General features: G+C 46.4%; 1 protein-coding gene across 1 annotated transcript in view; it reads right to left on the bottom strand.

Annotated features, from left to right (window-relative positions):
- Positions 1-12,618, bottom strand: part of SCML4 (Scm polycomb group protein like 4) — a 77,898-nt gene that overhangs the window by 40,010 nt on the left and 25,270 nt on the right. The window contains exons 4-5 of the mRNA XM_042017094.1: positions 5,005-5,134; positions 2,253-2,453 (exon numbers count right to left, since the gene is read on the bottom strand). Of these exons, the coding sequence (XP_041873028.1) occupies positions 2,253-2,453; positions 5,005-5,134 (331 nt within the window). The remainder of the gene's footprint in view (positions 1-2,252; positions 2,454-5,004; positions 5,135-12,618) is intronic.

Here is a 12,618-nt window from a genome sequence, read left to right on the forward strand (position 1 = left end):
TGATCTTTCTCACCTGAAAGAAGCTAGCAGGATGAGGGCAGCTCTCCCAGAAATACATCTAAGGGCGAGAACAGAGCAACTAAAATTCCTGGGTAAACCTGTCAGGGGACATATTTAGCCAGGAATCAAAAAGGGCATAAGGTTCCAGTCATGGGAGAGATGGAGGGGTCAGAATGGACCCACCAGGATCAGTTGTAGCAGGACACATTCAGGTTTGCAGGGAGGACTACATGATATGGCTGCCTGGACTCTTCCACCTGGAAGGTTTTTTCCCAATCCTAGAGTCTCCCATCACTACTAACAAGTAAAAATTGCAACATTAGACTTATAATTTTGGGGATAACTTCTGAGATTTCCTGTTGGCCTGAGCTGCTGTGAGGGATCATGCTCCACAGCTGGTTGAGCATCTGTGAGCCAAGCCATGGGAAGATTGGAAAGCCCCTGACAAAACTCACCTGTGCTGCTGGGAGTGAGGTGCAATTGCAGAGCCATGCCATGACTAGGAGGTCATTCACCTCTCTTTAATGACTAGAAGAATCATGAAATTGGGAGAAATGTTGACCAGGTGCTTTTAGTTCAGGTGAAGCTGAAGCTGAGCCAGCTCAGAGGAACTGAGACCAAGGAACTTGGCAGGCTTGGTGCATAATATGACTCTCCTGATTATAATGAAAATCATATATGCAGCACAGAACTAGGCAAAAAGGAAGCTTTGGACTGAATTGCTTCAGTCTTGTGTTTCTGTGAACAAGTCTGGATCATTTTCAGAGTATTTCTGATGTCCCTTAGGGAAGGAACACCTGTGATTACAGACAACTCGAGGAGAGGGAAGAAGCACGATTTATATGCTGCACAGAGGGCCAGAGCTTGGGCTCCCACACAAGAAGGTCCCAGTGGCACAGCTGAGCATCTGCAGTCCCTGTGAAACTGATTGGACTTGCAATCCTTGGCTTTGTGTTCGTGCCTGACTCATCTGCAGCAGCTCATTGGAGAGTGCTGTTCCCATATTCCCATCATTGTTTCATTCCCACTGCATCCCCATATGCCAAAACAATGTTGTGACACAAAACTCTTGCTGTGATAGAAGAAAAGTTCACGTTCACGCTGAGAACCAGACCAGGGAATTCATCATGGGACATGGGAGGCTCATCAGGACACAGCAAGAAGTGCCACTGTGGGAAGATTAAGAGCTCCTGAGAAGTTCCCCTTGGTCTTTGATTCTCTCCGATATATTTGTGTAGACTATGTGCAGCTCTGCTGCATGGGGAATTGCCTTGGGACTTTTGCAATTCCTGCAGCATAGAGCAGGTTTGGGTCATGAACTGCAGGCAGGGGAACACACCAACATCTAAACTCCATAAAAATTGCCCTTTAGAGAAACACAAAATCATAGAGTCATAGAAAGATTTTGTCTGGAAGGGACCTTTACAGGTCTCTTAGTCCAACCCTCCTGCAATGACCAGGGACATCTTCAGCTAGCTCAGATTGCTCCAAGGCCTATCCAACCTGACCTTGAATATATCTGAGGATGGGGCATCCACCACCTCTCTGGGCCACTTGTTCCAGAGTTTTGCCACCTGTCGGGGTCTCCTCCCCCTGCCACGTAGCCCTGGGAGAGGGGCCCTGAGGGGGAGACATGGGGTTTCCCTGCCCCTGGTCAGCCTTGTTCCCCACTGGTTGTTTTGTGTTCCCCTGCACGGGCAAGGACCCTCGGGTCCTGTGACTGTAACAGTTCCTCGGCAGAGCTCTGGCCATGCAGCTGGAGAAATAAACATCTCTGAAACATCTATCAAGAATCCGTCCATATATATTTCTTTCCATGGGCCTCCTTGTTTGGTACATCGTGTTACAGTATCCCCACTGCAACAGCCACCCTCATCACATGAGGCATGCATGTGTACTTGTGGTGGCAATGTGTGTCATGAAGTGGGCTGCCATTGCTGCTCATCCTTGAATGGCTGCATGGAAACAGCTCTCAGCCCTGGCCTCAGCACTGTTCCAAAGAGTGGTAAGAGGCAGACTATGGAGTGCCTGTTCCTCCCCTGAATCACCACTGCAATACCCCTTACCAACATTCTTTCATCTGACACCAAGGTGATTCCTCAGCAGCTCATTTTACAAAGGCATAAGTGATATTCAAGGCTGGTTGCCATCCCACTGATGGGAAAAGGACTTCCAGGGCAGTCAGGATTGGGGAACACATTAAGACCAAGCACTTCCCAACTGGCCACAAGCCCCCTACAAAGATGCTTTACCTGACACCATCTCGCCTCCGTAGCCCTGCCTGATGAGGGAGAAGACCACCTTTTGCTGGAGCGCACAGTCGATGCAGGCTTGCACTGCTTGCTGCAGGGCTGCCGACGGCCGCTCTGGGCCAAAGTGCTCTGGCAGCTGCTGCACCTTTTTTCTGTCAAGGTACGGCCCCAGGTTCACTTGTTTGTTGACATAAATGCAGACTGAAGACATAAAATCCCAACAAGGTTATTACAAAACAGTCCTGAGAGCACCCTAGCAAATTCTAGCATTCTACATTTCTGTTCATTTCCCAGTTCTTCCTTCACTAGTAAATTGTTGCCATTTGTGGTGGCAGAGCCAGACTTCCTTGTGCTGATGACCCATTGCCAAAGCAAAGCAAGCTGAGTTTAGGTCTAGCTCAGTATCACAGGCTAGTATAAGCTACATGCATCTAAAAAAGCTCCTGTGTATGCCTGGGGTCTGCTCTCTTTTCCATGAAACTTGTGACCAGAAAAATGCCCTGGGAGCGCAGAACAGTGACTACCAGTGGTGACCTCACAGCAAGAAGGGAATGCCAGCCTGAGGTGTGTTTTCAGGTTGTTTCTTTTTTTCCCTCTATGTGTTTTTAGACCAGTTCATTGGGACCTACTCTGAGAAGCACTGCTCTAAGATGAGTTTTGTAAAGACTTTGGATCCTTGCTTCTTCTGACTTTAATTCAGCTGGGAGGAGGAGTAATTTCTGGAGGCTATGCTGCACTGAGCTGCACAGCACCACGACAGAGACTGGTCTTTGGGAACTTCCTAACCCTCCATGTCCAACCTAACACTCTACGAACTGCATCAAGTTGAGAGAAATTGTACATGGTGTGCAGTGATACATTTTGGGACCACAACAACGTGACTGTGCTGCACAGGGGTCTGCGAGGGGGTCTGCCCCAGCCTCTCCACAGCCAAGCCCTGCCTCCTCTCGTAAGCTGCAAAAGCAGTTTTTCTACATGCCATCAGGCCTGCCAGCAATAGCCAAAAAAAACCCCGAGTGTTCTCCTCACTACCATGAACTTATTTTAAGCTTAGCTGAGGCCAACTGCATCTCAGGGGAAGCAGGGATGGTGCTGCTGTTAACTAAGGGCGACTGAGACACAGCCTAAAGTCAGGCTAAAGTGAGACATATTATAATAGCTGGCTGAGTGTGCTCGAGCTGTCATCTCTCAAACAATATAACATTATCTTCTGACAGAAATCAGATATGTGACAAAAAAAACCCATCAAGCAGAGTGGAGGACATGATGACAGCTGCGTAAAGTTGGAAATAATTTACAGTTTGCATCACCATAATGAAAATCTAGTGCAACTGTCACAGTGCACTCTGCTCCCCATCTCACAGGGACCAGCAGAAGGGGCTCAAGCAGTACATCCTGGGTAAACAGGAGGATAACAGCAATCATACTTATCATGATACCACTTTACACCTTCCAAGTGCCAAACAAAAAAAGGGGTAGTGCACTGAAAATACAGCAGCAGCATGCAGGAATTGCGGGGGGATGTCAGAGTGCAGCTTTCCCAGAGTGCCACTCCTCGACAAATCTGCAGAATGTGGCTTCTGCGTGACAATTTTTTTTTTTTTTTGTGGGGGCTCAGCTGTGGGAGGGACTCCACAGCTTGCAGGCAATGTGTTGAATCCCCCACTGGAAACCCAGGGTCCCTACAGTCCTTTCGAAGCAGAGAGGGAGGTAAAAACTGGCTTGAGCTTCCCTTCACCTCCTGCCAACCCTGCTCTGGTGGGAACTTGCACGCAGTGTTGGGAATATGCTGGGAGGAAAGGTGCCAGTGGCATGAGGATGGGCAGACAGAGGTGTGGGGCACTGCATCCACTGAGCCTGAAATGACCCATGGAGCCTCTGCCTTTGCAGCCACCCCGGTGATCTGGCAGGGCTGGCGGACTGTGCCTCCCTGTCCCGTTCCAAAAGCAGCCCTGGGCAACCTCTCAGGGCACTTCCATCTACTCAGCTGGTGTTTGCCAAGTGCTTTGCAGACTTTGTGTGTGAAGGGATAAACGAGAATAAAACATATTATTGTCATTGTTGCTAGGTTTAGTATTATTCTGCCACCAGAGCAGATGGAAAACTTCTCCTCTGTGCATCCCAGCTAGGAAATAATGGGATTTATGTGTTGTGTTTAGATTCTAATGTTATCTAATCCATTTCTCTGCTGAAATCTCAGGGTGAATCAGCTGTCTTGTTGATTTTCTTCTCATTTACGTCAGTTTAAAAGCCTTGACCTATGTTACTTCTGGTAATATAAACAAAAAGAAAGGGTAAGGCTGTGTTTTCCGACTACATTTGGAAATGACCACACCTGGCTTTGGGATTTTTGTGCTGGTAGCTGTGCCTACAGTCAGACCATGGCTCCTCCGTTCTTCTCCCCACAGCTGTAACAGATGTTTCATGTTCACACAGGGATTTAGTTTGGTCATTGCAACATATTAGATGGGGTGAAAATGTTAGGTATAAAATGGAGTGTTCATGGGTTTTTGGTGTTCACATTTCAAGAGGAATGGAACTGACATCTCCACTAAACTCAACACATGGCAGTCAAAATATAGTCTTGCAGGACATCTCTGCTCCTTATCACTGGTCACCAGACTAATCTGCAAACACCCCATTTTCATGAGCTCCCCCTGCTCTGGAAAGCACAGCATCTGGCTGTGACATCTGGCTGTCAGCCCGTGGCTCCTGCTCACCCCTTGGTCAAGGAGCACTTGAGGCTGTGTACCTGTGAGAGCCTGTGGGGTGTCCGAGTTGGGTACCGTAGCTGCATCCTGGGGGATTGAACTAATATCCGGCTCCGGCGTGCTTCTTGGCGGAGATATTGCTAAAGGAGTCATCAGGACACGAGATTTCAGCTGCAAAAAATAATGAAAGTAATCACAAGATATTCCAATTTTATTCTATGTATGTCACACCCCATGAACTCCCACTCATTAGCAATCTGCTATTGCATCACTTTCTCCAGGCCACAAGATCCATCCTGCTCCCAGGAGGATACTGGAGCCTGAAGCCTGACTGATTTGCAGCAGACAGCAACGCCTTAAGCTACAGGATGCAAATATTATGCCACCCACCGGGTAGTTATTTACACCTGAGCAAATTGAGTCTAACACTCCAACAAATCAGCGCAATGGCATTTTACGACCCATTTCGTGTGGGTGTAAACAATGCTCCACAACTCAGAAACGTAAGGTCTTTAACTGCATCATAATTTAGGGCCAAATTCTGCTCTTGGTTGCAGGGGTGTAAATCTTGTGTTAATCCAGTGGCACCAAGAGGCTACTCTGGCCTGACACCCATGTAAATAAGCTCACATTTTGGTCCATCGTGTGTTATTACCAGCTAGTAAATACAAACTGCTGCACTGTTGCACCCAGTGATCTTTGTGGCCTGCAGCCCAGCTTGGAGAAGGGAAACATGATGGGAATTTACAGTGCAGTATCACTATGTCTTTATGCTGCCAGTACCTGGCGACACCTCACCAGTCCAATGATGATCAGGTCCTCATATTTGAAAAGGACTGATGTGATGGATGTGACCTGAAGATACCACTCTTGCTTTTCCTTTTGCTAAGAAGGGAAGTAGCGGGAAAGCAGAGAGCCAAGCACACAGCTTGCTGGTTTATATATTTACATGTACTACACCAGTGCATTCTTCTGACAGGTATTTTTTTCCTTTTGTTGTTTTTCCGTGGACAATATACAAAGTATATTTTAAATAGAAATGAAGTCAGACCACTGCCTACCAACCAAATCCCTGGAGGAGAGTAGAAGTTGTTTTGGATGAAGAATTTTGTTGTCCATGACTATGAATTACAAATGTCTAAAATAATGGTCACTGTTTCAGTATAACGGTAAAACCAGAAAGCTGGGGAAAGGAGAGGGAAGTATGAAGGTCTTAGGGATATCTATGTGAGTTTTTACCACCATGTCCCCCGGGGCAGGCTACATGCCTTTGTTTTCAGTCTGAAAGAGGGAAAAAATATTCAATAAGTGCATCTGAGACAAGCTATGGATTTAACCTCCTGCCTCTGGCAGTTGTAGAGTATGAGGGACCCTGAGCTGGCCCCTGGCTTGTGCCATTTCTCACTTGCCTGTGTTGTCTTGTTTTTGTAGAGTTGTCTTGCCTTCAGATTGGGATCAAGAATGACCAGCGACACAGTGCTGTCAGTCTGTTTTCACAGAATATGCTGAGTTGGAAGGGACCTACAAGGATCATTGAGTCCAGCTCCTGGCCCTGCACAGGACCATCCCCAAGAGTCACACCATGGGCCTGAGAGCATTGTCCAAACACTTCTCGAACTCTGTCAGGCTGGTGCTGTGACCACTTCCCTGGGGAGCCTGTTCCAGTGCCCAACCACCCTCTGGGTGAAAAACCTTTTCCAGATACCCAACCTAAACCTCTCCTGGCACAACTTCAGGCCATTCCCTCAGGTCCTGTCACTGGTCACCAGAAAGAAGAGATCAGTACCTGCCCCTTCGCTTCCTCTCATGAGGAAGGGGTTGACTGCAATGAGGTCTCCCCTCAGTCTTTTCTCGTCCAGGCTGAACAGACCAAGTGCCTTCAGCTGCTCCTCGTACGGCTTCCCCTCAAGGGCCTTCACCTTCTTTGTAGCCTCCTTTGGACACTCTCCGATAGCTTAATGTCTTTCTTACATTGTGGCACCCCAGACTGCCCCCAGCACTGGAGGTGAGGCCGCCCAGTGCAGAGCAGAGCAGGACAATCCCCTCCCTTGCCTGGCTGGCGATGCTGTGCCTGATGCCCCCAGGACATTGTTGGCCCTCCTGGCTGCCAGGGCACTGCTGACTCATGTTCAACTTGCCATTGACCAGGAGCCCCAGGTCCCTTTCCACAGCACTGCTTTCCAGCCTCTCATTCCCCAGTCTGTCCATACATCCAGCATTGTCCCATCCTGGATGCAGAATCCAGCACTTTCCCTTGTTGAATCTGACATGGTTGGTGATTGCCCAGTCCTCTAACTTGCCAAGGTCTCTGTGCAGGGCCTCCCAGCCCTCAAGGGAGTCAACAGCTCCTCCCAGTTTTGTATCATCCGTGACCTTGCTAAGTTTCCCTTCCAGTCTTACATCCAAGTCATTTATGAAGATGTTCAAGAGCACAGGACTGAGAATGGAGCCCTGTGGGAACCCCATCAGTAACAGGTCACCAGTCTGATGTCACCACATTCCCTGTAAGCCTTTGTGTCTGACTGGTGAGCCAGTTGCTCTCCCATGTGTTTATCCAGCTCTGTGCCTGACATTTTGTCCAGAAGGATACCGTGAGAGAAAGTATTGAAAGCTTTACTGAATGGGAAGAGAACAGTTTCAAAAATCAAGGTCTCCATCCAGTTTGGGATTTATTCCATGCAGGAAGGTGACAAGCAGCATGATTAATTATGTTCTATAGCAATATGTCGATTATTCACTTTTCTATGGCAAAGTGGGCTGGCAAAGTGAAACTTTGGGTAGCCCCTATGTTAGGCTTCCGGGCTTGTTTTTGATCACATATATATATATATATATATATATATATGCATATACAATGAATGCATGTATACATACGTACATTTGAACGCACTCTATGTGTATATAAAATATATCATTTATAGAGAGACGTGCATATATACTTGTATGTATAGAACCACAGAATCATTCAGGTTGGAAAAGACCTCTAAGATCATCAAGTCCAATCATTCCCTAACTTTGCCAGGACCACTACTAAAACATGTCCCTAAACACCTACATGTTTTTTGAACTCTTCCAGTGACAGTGATTCCACCTCTTCCCTTGTTCCAATGCTTGAACACCCTTTTAGTGAAGAAATTTTTCCAAACACACAATCTAAACCTCCCCTAGCACAACCTGAGGCCATTGCCCTTTTTCCTGTCACTGGTTGCCTGGGAGAAGAGACTGGCCCCAGCTGGCTACACTCTCCTTTCAGGTGGTTGTAGAGAGCAATACGGTCTCCTCGAGCCTCCTTTTCTCCAGGCTGAACAACCCCAGCTCCCTCAGATGCTCCCAACCCTTCACCAACTTTGTTGTCCTTCTCTGGACAGGCTCTAGCAACTCATGTATGCTCTCACACATACATTTCTTTACATAGATACTACTTTTGAGACAGTACACCTAACAAATTCTGCTTCACTTGCGTGTTGGCTCCTTAACATCCTTACTGGCTCACACTCCTGGGGTCCCAAAGAGAGGCTCAGAAGTCCCCTCTTCAGCCCCTGAACTCTGTGAGTGTGTGCTGCCCCAACAACACTGTGCACTGCCTCACTAGCACCATCAGACCTCTTTCTCCACCTAGATCTTGGAGGTCAGGCTTATGTTCAAGAGGCCAGGCTTATGTTCAAGAGCAAATAAACAGAGGGCAAGGCTTGTGTAAACTTTCTAGTGTGGAAGCCCCTTCTTATCAGTTTCCTGTTTTAGTGAACAATTTACTGCAAAATTATTGCAACAAAATGTGCTCTGCAGCCTCTGGGTACAGATAAATGTCATTTTATTAGGAGTAGTAGAGAACTGGCCTTTGTTAGATCGAAATAAAATGCCTGATTAGTGCAAGAGACAGTACACTAAGCAAACACAGCTTAGCTACCTCCTGGCCACTCCCTGAGTAGTCCCTGAATATTATGAAGTGTATTCCATTTAAAAATGTCTTTTCTTGGACTGAGTCTTCTCTATTGAAAAGCCAACCCAACCAACCAGCTGACTGACTGAGAGCTTGCCAGTAGAAAGCACATATGTGTGAGAGTCAAAAAAAGCAGTGAAGAAGAGAGAAAGAGAAAGAGAAAAGGAGACAGAGGAAATCTGTCAGAGCACATTGGGAAATCCTTGTGGTAAGGCATTTGAATCAGCTTTTGACTATCAAATGTTGTAAGTTTTAATATGCACAGCATGAGATGTAAAAGTGGTAGCTTTACAACAAGATCTACAACCAACCCCCCACTCTTACGGACTTTCTGCCATGGGAAAGAGATCAGAGAAAGCTGATCAGGGATTTTGGGTAGGAAGTAAGGGTGTCTACTTTATCAAAGTCATCATGTGTTAGATGCAGACAGAGTGGGCTTTTGTGCCATCAATGCTGGCTACAAGTTTGTTTGAGTATGCAGTGGCTGTGGATGGGGAGGACTCTGCCGAGTCCTGGAGGTTTTATTATATTCTGCACACCTCTTCAGAGAAGCCAGGATTCATCTAACTGGTATTTCTGTCATCCCACACCAAAAAAAGGAAAGAGGGTGAAGAACATTTGCCAGGCAACTTTTTTTTTATTTCTGAAGATCTCTTCCCAGTAAAATACATGGGAAAGAAACACGATGAACCACAATACAATCTATCCCTGCAGTTTTCTTAAACCACTTAGGTTCTCATTTTTACAGCTCCCTGTTCCCCTGTACCAGTTGTTCCTTGTTCTGAAAAGCAATTGCTAGAAAAGGCTGGGATTCACCCCATCCCCATAGGCCTTTGTCCTTCCAGACAGGAGGGCAGAGGCACCTCTTGTATGAGAAATGAGAGCTTTTGCTGCCAGAGAGAGAACCATCTCCAGCCCCTGCAAATGTGCAGTAAGATGAGTGTCTGAGCCAGCCTAGTCCTGCCATGTGGACTTCTGATGGCTGGACAGAAGGTTGCCATTAAACCTACACCAGGGAAGCACAGAGCTTCTGAACACATTTTGGGGTCTGTGGCTCTGTGCATTTGGCTGTGAGTGAGGAGACTCAGCATAACACAAGCCCAGTCACCAGGGGTAAGATGGGGGTCAGATGGTGAAGGGAAAACACAGTCCAAGGTCTTTCCCACCTTTTCTTCTTGTGTCATGCAATAACTTTCTTCTGCACAGCAAATGATGCAAGCAAGCCTGCACACAGCCTCCTACATCCCATCAGTGTTTCACAGAGAATGAGGCAGGAAACCTTGACAGGAGTTTATGCAACCTTGAAATCCAAGGCTGTATCACAGGACAGGTGAATAAACAGGACACTTTAAGGTTGTCTGTGCAATCTCATTCCCAATGTGTCCAAATCCTGACTGCTTATTTGTCACCATTAGTACTGACTTCTAGGGCAGCAGGGGAACCTATGCCCCATAATGGAAATTGTCACTCCACACGTGTGTCCCCCCTGCCCACTCCACCTGGCAGGAGCTTGCAAGGTCCTGGCTGATCTGGGCTGGGGCCACCTCCCCATGTGGGAGCTGCTTTGGTTGCACAGAGGGGCAAAGCCCTCTAGCTGCTCAAAGGGGACCATCACTTTGTTGTCCCCTGGGGGGATGTGGTGGTCTGTGCTGCAGCGCTGCCCCATGCTCGTGTCCCTCTGATGTCCTCTAACCAGGCGAATCCCTGCAGGATGATAACAAAACCTTCCCTTGTACAGGCTTGCTATACAGCTCTTCAGGGCTGCTCTCACTCACAGCCAGAGAAATAAAACCCATCCATCTACTAACCTCCCCCCCCCGGCTGCCAGAATAGGCTTTTTCCCAGAGATTTAGACAATCAGAAAGAATATCGTATTTTGGGGAAATGTAACATTTTATGGCAAATAGCTCCACATAAGGTACAAAATAGTTTTTGGAAAAACAGCTGATGAAATTTTATAGCCAAAGCTGTGAAAAAATAAACAGGATAGCAGGGAAAAGACTTTTCTTGGTGATGAAGTGTGATGAAATGTCATTTCAGGAAGACACAGATATTTGCTTTAATATCAATGAAAACAGGCAATGGGTCACCTGTCTATAAAGAGCATGTGATTGAAAATGTCTGTTATTCACATCTTGGTCAAAATAAATTTAAATCTAGGCTGTAAATTCCTAGTTTCCTAAAAATTCAGAAGTATTTTTCCATCTGTTCTGTAATAATTCAGCTATCTGGTTGCTATAAAGAATTTGGTCGTCTGCCATTTGGGCAGGGAGTCATTTTTTAAAATGCATTTAAGTCTCGTGGTATCTGAAAGTCATACAATTATCAAGCTAATTAAATCAAGCTAGAGTTCCCCATCAAAAAATGTAATCTTTGACTCATGCTGGGGAAGTGCTTTTGATGGAGAGGGGTTCACTTCAGCTGAGCACGCAGCGTACAAAGGCGCCTCACGGAAAACATCGCTTCGCTGTACGAATCCTACAGCGCAAATCAACAGCACCAGGCCAGATGCCATGGATGCTGCAGCTCATGAGTGTCAGCTCCATCCACCTAAGCCATTGGTCATAAAAGGATGCCTTTTTATGTGCCATGCTGAGCAAGAAAGAACATCATCTCAGATCCACTGCTGAAGGAGGGATGCTGTTGCCTCCTCGCTCAGTGTCTGGGGACAAGGATGAGGAATGCATGCTACCCAGCCAGGGAGAAAGCTTCCCTTTGAAAGAAGAGGAGGACACAGCAATCAAATGCTCAGCCACACAGGTCCAAAGCACAGTGTTACAGCAGCATTTCCAAGAATTTGGGTCTCCCACTTCTCCCATTTATATATATGTGGTTCTTGGTGAAAGACTTTTTTTCACCTGGAAAAAAGTCAAATTTTTTTTGTCAAATTACAAATCAAATGTAAATGCAGGAGCAAGAAATGGGGTTCTTGTCGTGGTGTCACCAAGACAATCAGGGACAGAAGGAATGGGGTTTGACAAAACCCTGCATACAAGGTCGTTGTGGTATTTGGCAAATCACTCAATCTCAAACCTCAAAGATCCAATTTCAGCACATCTCCAAAGTATTATTGTCCAGACTGGATGTTTTTGATCTAAAGAGTCTACAAGTCACCCAGCTTTACTGATAATAACGAAATTACTTAAACTAAATAAATATAAAATTAATAAACTCAACAAGTACCTCAAGTAAAACATTTCAGATATTTTCATCCTGGAGTTTTATCCTGATATGGAAGTGAAAAATAAAAAGTATATCCCAGATTTTACAAAACACTTGAGTATTTTCCCCAGTCTTAACTGCCAGCTCTGTTTTGGATTACTGCTATAAAATTCTGCTTTATTCCCAAAAGGGAGACCTGAGGCTGCTGTCAGGTTGGCTTTGCTCGGCCTCTGCTGTTACACCATTCCCATTATCAAAGTGAAAGCTTTTCAAATTGAAAACTGCAGCTGGAACTGTTGGTCATGCAAGGTGTGTTTGCAGCACACACTAAAACACTTCAAAATGTGGTCCCATAGAAAAGAGGAGTATGGCTGAAGTCAGGAGAGCATGGAAAGACATGGGAGAAGGCAAGAGGATGTGGAGAAAGCAAAAGGACTGAGGTACTGACAGCTACTGCAGCAGTTGTTGCACAGGGGCGTGTGGAGAATTAGGGGTTTCTGGAAATGGGATGCAGAGGGGTGGAGAAGAGGGCTTGCCTGGAAAGGAGAGAGGA

This window comes from Corvus kubaryi, unplaced genomic scaffold, assembly GCF_017639235.1.
Source record: "Corvus kubaryi isolate FWS band 111438036 unplaced genomic scaffold, C.kubaryi_AGA036_p1.0 split3-73, whole genome shotgun sequence".
Lineage (NCBI taxonomy): Eukaryota > Metazoa > Chordata > Aves > Passeriformes > Corvidae > Corvus > Corvus kubaryi.